Here is an 8,394-nt window from a genome sequence, read left to right on the forward strand (position 1 = left end):
GGGACATATATCTTGTGCAGAACAATTGTTGAATTCTAAAAGAAATACCTGGTTATATTCACTGAGACATAATATTGGAAAACAGTAGATGAATAAGTTAATTTTTTCAAGAGAGAAAAATACAGATATACTGTATTCATAATATATTCCTAAGTGAGCAGACTTAAATAATATGAGAGAAGCAGAAATGTGGAAATGATGTTGAGGGGAAATCAGAAAATTTGGACATCATATTTGATTACTTGTTAAAGAAAAAGTTCATTTTGAACCTTTTACTATTCTTTGTTCTCTTTGTTTGTTTAAATTTTGTTACTTGAGAACATCATACATGCATATCATGTGCTTTGATCTAATCTACCTTCAATATCTTTCCTCTGCCACTCCTCTCTCTCCTTCCAACATTTTTTTCTCCCAACTTTACTTGCTCTTTTTTATTTAAGCCCATTGACTTCATTTAATCCTTCCTGTATGCATATCACTACAGAGCCATCTGCCATAACATGGGCAGCCTATCAGGGTCACATATATGAAAACAAACAAACAAACAAATAAACAAACCTGACTTTCTCCAGTAGCCATCAACTGCCAATAGCTTCTAGCTAGTGGTGGGAGCTTGTGATCGTGTCCTCTATCCATGCTTTTATTTTTGTCTGACTTAATTTGTCTTTATCTGGTTTGATCTGGTGCATTCCTCTGTGAATTTGTGTGCTCGAGGACCCTGTCATGCTTGACAAATTCTGTTTCCCTACAGACGTCACCTTTCTGGCTCTTATGACCTTTCTACCTTCTCTATCACAATGATCTGTAGTGCTCCCATCCCTGCAGGCTCTTGGTTGTTATTATGAAAGGTGCCATCCAGGAGGTGTCTAGGAGAAGGTAAAACCTAACAGGTGTCCTTCTGAGGTGGTTTTTCCATGGACTGTGAAGTCAACATGGATTTGCCCTTTGTCATTGTTTCATATGCTTGGCACAGGGAGTGGCACTATTTGGAGGTGTGGCCTTGTAGGAGTAGGTGTATCACTGAGGGCTTAGGCTCTAAGACCTGAACCCTAGCTGTTTGGAAGTCAGGCTACCACTAGCTGCCTTCAGATGAAGATGTAGAACTCTCAGCTCCTCCTGAACTACGCATGCCTGGATGCTGCCATGTTTCTACCTTGATGATACTGAATTGAACTTCTGAACCTGTAAGCAAGTCACACTAAATGTTATCCTTTATAAAACTTGCCTTGATCATGGTGTCTGTTCACACCAGAAAATCCTAAATAAGACACCCTTCTAGGCAAAACTAAAGGAATTATATATGAGGAAGGATCCCTGATCTTAATATGCTTTTTCTGTTATTAGACATATATACATACATACATACATACATACATACATACATACATACATACATACGTATATATATACATACATACATACATACATACATACATACATACATACACACACAGACACACACACACACAGAAATTTTGGGGAGCTTTATGCAAATCAGATATTAGCAATTTTGGGAAGCTTTCTAGAGATCAACAAATATCTATACTCTTATAGATTTTCTATATAGACAAATAGATGATTTATAGTTCTTAATGATGATTCTGTAAGAACCCCTAAAATTATACTTGTAATTATTAAGTCCCCTATAACAGGACTGCTATTAAGTCCTCTCTGTTATTAAAACTGCAATGAGAACTCTGCCAGTCCTCAGCTGTCACCAGTAAATTGATTCTGAGATAGAAAGCAGGCATCTACAACTTAGAAAACATTCCAAGAGGTTGTAAAACAATTAACCAAAGGTCATGAAAAGGGAACTAATGATTTAGTGTAAGTGAAAGACTGGGTTTCTCTATACAGAGCTTCAATAATAACTTAGTCACAAAAATTATGGATTTTAAATGACAGTGAACCTGTGGTGTTAATGACAGATAATATATGTTGTATTTTAATGGATACATATGCAAACAATCTCTGTTGTAAACTTCTTATTCAATATATGATTTGAATTTATGTTTGTACTTTTAGAGAACTTTTGTAAAAAAAAAAAATAAAGAACATGGGTGGAAAAACCATGTGATCTATTCCCATAGAAACTGCAACAAAATAGGAATGAATACCTTGTAGGCCATGATTACATCAAAGCAGTATAAGAGAGCAAGACAGGAAGGGGGACAGCAGAGTAGAGTAGCTAAGAAATTAAAAGGGAACTTAAAAATTCAGAAGGAATTTTTGGAGATAGAATTTTTAAAAGAGAGAATATTAGGAGAAGAACTTAGAAATAAAGATTAAAATCCCTTTGAAGAGTGTCCTTTTTTTCTTTCTGAGACTTTCCCTAGCAGGCTGGGAGTCCCAGCCTCCAAGTTCCTGTAGAGATAAGAACAAAGGCTACTTTACTTAATCCCCAGCTGTTTACTATGAGGTGCTAAATGTCAGAGGCTGCAGTTTCTGGCCTCAAGAGGAGCTGAGAGAGGCAGGCCAGCTATCACTGCAAAGCAACTTAGATGTATAACAGGAAAATGTTTTATTATAAAACAGACATCCTAAATATCTCTTAAACCAAGTCTTTCCCCCGCCAACACTCTTTCCCCACTCAGCTACCTCCAAGAGAGAACTAGACTGTCAAAGGAGGCCTCTGACAGGAACACCTAGAAACTAAAACTTGCTAACATTTACTGACATCTATGTTTAGGAACTGCGGTATTTTCTTTTGATTCTTGCATTATGATTTTTACCAGGGGGTGTATCGTTGTTTTAGAAATAATGCTGAAGGAAATACATTTTAGGTAAATAGTTTTTCTTAGGATAAAAAAAATCTGCTTGTTTTGGTGAGTTCTTTAATATGCTTGGTTGAACTCTAATTAGAACTTTATTAAAGGAAAAATAATTTTGCACTTAATTTCCAATATTTATTACATATATTTAAGTTACCTGAGTTTCCCGTACTTTTACATAAAAGATTTAGTAATTTTCTTCACATAGTATCTTTTTATTAAAAGAAAAAAAAAGACACAGGTAAAGGTAAGTCTCTGAATATTTAGAAGGAGTGCAGTAGAATGGGAAGTCTTATTCCCTAAGCTTATAATTCATTCACTCTGAAAGACACTTGCATGGGACCCATTTTTAACTAGAAAAATAACTAAAGCAAAGCACCATATTGCACACCTGTAATTCTAGCACAAAGGAGACTACCAGCCAGCCTGTTTACATACCACATTCCTGGCAAAACCAGAAAGATTTTACAGTGAGGCCTTGTCTCAAAATGAAATAAAATACAAGAAAAGAAAACAAAAGAAAAAAAAAGGAAGGAAGGAGGGAAAACTATTGCATATTCATTTGTGAGCTTATATGGCCCAAAAGTATTTTTTAAAATACCAGCACAGTATTGACCATTCTATACTGTTAATTTCTCTTCCAAAGGGGAATTCAAACCAAAATTTTCCAGTGGTATAGACATGTTGTTTTCAGGGATAATGGTTTCTTCATGGTCATGATATAAGTCTATGTGCTTGGATATCAATTCTGCTTATTGTCCTCATTGATTTTGATGAACATTTCATTTGATATAAGTAGCTAGACACTTACTGCTTTGAAGAAAAATGATACACTTTAATAAAAACTGGTTGGACTCCTACAGGAGAATAGATGCAATGTTCTACAAGGAATATAGTGGAGTATTACCAGCCATTGAAAAGTCAGTGGGCCTAGAACCAGTACTGCATCTGTTTGAAAAAGTATATGGTGAGCCGGATTGAATTTAGTTCATGAAATGAAACATTGTTGTGGTGATAATTGCATGATCTGTGGATACAGCTGAGTCTAGAGCACATGCCTAGCATATACAACATTTTAGGTTCTAGTCTCAGCACAAAAATGTGTTAAATGCATGATGATGATGGAAATATTTTTCTCAGACACATTTAGTAAACTGGGATTATGTCACCCAACTAAAATCCTGATTTTCTATAAATGTAAACATGCATACTTGGAAACTGCTTTTTCAAAATTAATAGTTTAAGGCAGAGCACAAAAATTATTGTTCCAGATTAGGAATTTAAAACTACTGAAGTTCAAGGATAATGTACTTCAATATTTGGTAGATGTTAGACTATGAAGAAAAAGAGATTCAGTCACATATTCTTGGAAACATCAAGCCTTCTGTTGATGGCTCAGAAAATACTGCTTTGGGGTAAAGAGGGAAAGATTCCCACAGCCTATTAGGTAACCTAAAGACACTTTAAAGAGATGGAATTCCTAAGGAGTATGAGGAAGATTTATTTTTTTTTTTTGTCTTTTTAGTCTATCAGCGAATTACTTTTCTAAGAAAATGGTGGTATTTGAAATTTATAATAGTACAAGTAAGGCCTACTCCTAGAAGGGTTGCAAGTGGAGCTGCTGTGTTACACCTGCAATATTAGGTGGCAGAGAGGAGAGAGGCAAAGACTACCTTCAGAGCATATGATTAGCAGCCAAAGAGTCAGGAACTTTTCCAGAAGCCAGGTCTACATACCACATTCCTAGACAGGCCAGAAAGATTTTACAGTGAGGCCTCATCTCAAAATTAAACAAAAGAAAAGTAAAGAGAAGAGAAGGGAAGGGAAGGGAAGGGAAAGGAAGGGAAGGGAAGGGAAGGGAAGGGAAGGGAAGCGAAGCGAAGCGAAGCAAAGCAAAGGAAATAAAGAAGAAAGGAGGGAAAACAATTGCATATTCCAAAAAATAAAGAGAGGTTGAGAGACAACCAATCCAGTGCCATAGAGGCCTCAATGGCACCCAGGACCTGTAGTAAGTCAGCTACGAGAAGAACTATTTCTGGGACTAAAGGCAACAGTCCAGATGAGGAGGAAGACCAAGATAATCACCAGACCAGTGCCATTGGTCCTGGACAGGGAGCTAACCTGGAGACCATGAGATGACCATGATTCAGGCACTGTGCAAGGCTGGGGAGGACTGGCAGACCTTGCCCAAGATAATGTTTGCCTAGCACTATAAAGCATGAGCAGGAAATACCTCCTGAGAACACTCTAGAGACATCCTCAGACACTTAGAGACCCAGTGCACCACAAAGAGGAACAATTAGGTGGTGAAGAAATGGAAAAGAAAAGTAAAAATTGCTGTGGACACGAGAAATTTAATCATAACTGAAGACTGGAGGGTAATTAGAAATACCCATCAGGAAAAGGTGTTGCCACCTGGGACTATGATTGGGTCCTGGCCTGTGCTGCCACTGGAGGCCATGTCCAGTTGTGTGACCCTGCTGCAGCAGGAGTCTGTTACCAAGGCCAGGCTGATGTCCCTGGTCTGGCCTGTCTCTTAGGGATATGTTGATGTCTGAGGGCTGTGCAGAGATGGGCCCATCCTTACCAGGACATTGTGGGAAAGCTGGCTCAAGGAACATGAAAACAGGAGAGCTGAATCCACCCCCTGGAGAGATGTATTACTCAGGAGTGTGGGCCCAGCACATCTCTGGAGTAACAGGAGAGTCCTGCACCCCACTATGAGAGACTTATCCCTATCTCTTATCTCTGCAATGGGTAGATGAGGGGAGATACTCTTTCTCCCTTTTGTACTTGACCAGCTGGAGCATTCAGCAGAAAGAGCTCTGTTCTAACTGTGAGCATCACAGTAGAGTTGACCATGGTGGTATACTATGGGCCACAACTGAGCCCAGCCCCAAGTGCATGAACATGGCACAGTGGCAAGCACTTGACTGCCATGCAGTGACATACATGAGGTAGGGATGGAAAGATGAGTGGGATGTGGGTTTATGATGTGAAATTCACAAAGATTCAATACAAAATTAATTTTTTTAAAACAAGTATGAAGAATAAGGACTTGGCAGTGCTTGTCTGTAAGCCCAGGACTCAGGAAATAGTCAGTCTGGCCTACCACTACCTTGCCACTTAAAAAAGCAAAGAACATCGTTTTACATAGACTTTGGTAAGTAATGATTTCATTCAGGAAAATAAGATAGTCATGACAAGACACCTACTTTGAAATCGATATCACTGTGAAGTGAGGATACAAAAACTAGAAGGAAGCATTGCTGCTGTGCTCTGGGGAGGCTTTGCAATTAAAATCAAGTTGAGGAAGAAGTGACAGATGGTCCACAAGAGGACAATGGTCAGAGCATCTCTGCACATCAACCAGAGACCTGGACATCATTCACAGCACTGCACATCACTCACCCTCTGGAATCTCTCAATGTTCAGTTGTACAGAGGCCTTATACTAGCTTATAGTACCAGGGAACACACAATGAGAGCTTCCACAAGATTCAAATTAATTACAAAGAAAACTCTTAAATCATACAGGATATACTTATTTAGTCATAAACAAATATTTATGGAGATACTACTACTTTCCAAAGGAAGTGGTCTCGGGGTCCCAGGAAAAGAGTTCTGTATCAATGTCACTCTGATACAAAGTTTTTATCAGTTTTTTTCACTTGACAAGTCTGAATTTTGTCTCAGCTTTCTCTAGGTTGTATGATCATAGCAATTTATAGAGTTTCTCTGAAATTTAATTTCTTTGTAAATAAAATGTTAGTTATTAGTATTTATTGTAGCATGAAATAAGGTCACATTTTATAATGCATCTCATAGTTTAGTGTAAACAATGAGCACTAACTGTTTATGGTATACAGAGAGCACTAACTTTATTCATTAATACTGTTACAGCTGGAATAGAACCACTAGTGAAAAGCAGGGATATAAAGAAAAGAAACTTAAACATGCAGATGTGCAGAAAACAAAGCAGGAGCAGATGCAGGAGCACACTCCTGTGGTCTTAGTCACCCAGGAGGCTGAGCCTGGAGAATTGCTGGAGCTTGAGTTTGAGACCAACACACACAGCATATCAAATAAAACAATCAGATAAACAAGCATCAGTAACAAAAATGTTTGGGTAGAAATCAAGATTTTTGTTTGTTTTTGTTTAGTTTTTCAAGACAGGATTTCTCTGTGCAGCCCTGGCTGTCCTGGAACTCACTCTGTGGATCAGGCTGGCCCTGAACTCAGATATCCACATACTGAGAGTTGGGATTAAAGCCTTTGCCACTTACACCCCACAAGAGCATGCTTTAAAGTATTGGGAGTTAGCTACAAAATTGTAACTGTGTCTTCATGTGCTGTGTTACTCTCCCCTATCCTGTGTGTGCCTCATTTCCACATTCAGACTCATTTTTATAATTGTCCACATTCAGAACCATTTCTAGAAATTTCCACATTCAGAACCATTTCTAGAAATTTCCACATTCAGAACCATTTCTAGAAATTTCCACAATCAGAAACATTTCTAGAAATTTCCACATTGAGAATCATTTTATAAATACCTGTTTCATTTGCAATCTCTCCATCTGGACATGGGAAACAATCAAAACAACAGAATGGTTTCCCTTCAGCAGGTGTTTTCCTAAATCCAAGTGAACAACTTTGACTGCAAACAGATACAGGAGTCTGTATAGGGGACATGAGAGGAGAGAAGGCAGTCAATTCATGACATTCAGTATTAGCATCCAGATGGTAGATTTCAGCAGGATATCTGTACGCTGTGACAACCACAGAATTACCATGTTTTTAGAGAATGTGAAGCCAAAGTCTCTGTCTCTGTCTCTGTCTCTGTCTCTCTCTCTCCCTCCCTCCCTCCCTTCCTCCCTTCCTCTCTCTTCCTCTCTCTCTCTCTCTCTCTCTCTCTCTCTCTCTCTCTACCTCTCTCTCTATCTTTATTTCTCTTTCCTGCTTTATATCAGTCAGAGATAGGACATACCCAACTCTCATAAGAATAGACACAAAGAGATGCAATTGACCAGGGTCCTATCTTCTACAGTCAGGTACTGAGGTGAGACACAGTGACAGATGAAGGACAAAGGCTAAAGACCTCTGGCCATTAACACTCTCTTACTGTTCTGGGGCCCAGAAACTGATGGATTCTGGCTATTTAACTCTCTCTATCTGGGGGTAGAAGCTGATAGCTTTGGGCAGTTAACTTGGTTTTGTTCATTCTAGGCCAAAAGCTGAAGCCTTCTTGCAATTTACTCCTGTTGATAGCAGGAGGGGATTAAGAAAAGAAACTTAGTTACTTAAGCTCATTAGTCATTGACTGAGAGGCCTCTTGGTAGCTAGGTAAGAGGCTCAAAATTTGTTAATACTTCCTGAGCAAGGAAGGAAGGAAGGAAGGGAGGGGGGAGGGAGGGAGGGAAGAGAGAGAAAGATTGTATGGAAGAGAAAAAGGATGGATGGAAGAAAAAGAAAGAAGAAAGAAAGATAGAAAGAAAGAAAGAGAGAGAGAGAGGAAGGAAGGAAGGGAGGAAGGAAGGAAGGAAGGAAGGAAGGAAGGAAGGAAGGGAAAGAAAGAAGAAAGAAAGAAAGAAAGAAAGAAAGAAAGAAAGAAAGAAAGAGAA

The 8,394-nt window shown here is 38.6% G+C and overlaps 1 protein-coding gene and 1 pseudogene across 1 annotated transcript in view; one reads left to right on the top strand and one right to left on the bottom strand.

Annotated features, from left to right (window-relative positions):
- The window catches only part of LOC114610044 (vomeronasal type-2 receptor 26-like), a 37,687-nt gene that overhangs the window by 952 nt on the left and 28,341 nt on the right, over positions 1 to 8,394 (bottom strand). Inside the window, exon 5 of the mRNA XM_028754514.1 lies at positions 7,327 to 7,450. Within this exon, the coding sequence (XP_028610347.1) occupies positions 7,327 to 7,450 (124 nt within the window). The remainder of the gene's footprint in view (positions 1 to 7,326; positions 7,451 to 8,394) is intronic.
- On the top strand, positions 4,362 to 4,467 carry LOC114610068 (annotated as a pseudogene).

The sequence above is a fragment of the Grammomys surdaster genome, unplaced genomic scaffold (genome assembly GCF_004785775.1).
Source record: "Grammomys surdaster isolate TR1022 unplaced genomic scaffold, NIH_TR_1.0 126013, whole genome shotgun sequence".
NCBI classification, from domain to species: Eukaryota; Metazoa; Chordata; class Mammalia; order Rodentia; family Muridae; genus Grammomys; species Grammomys surdaster.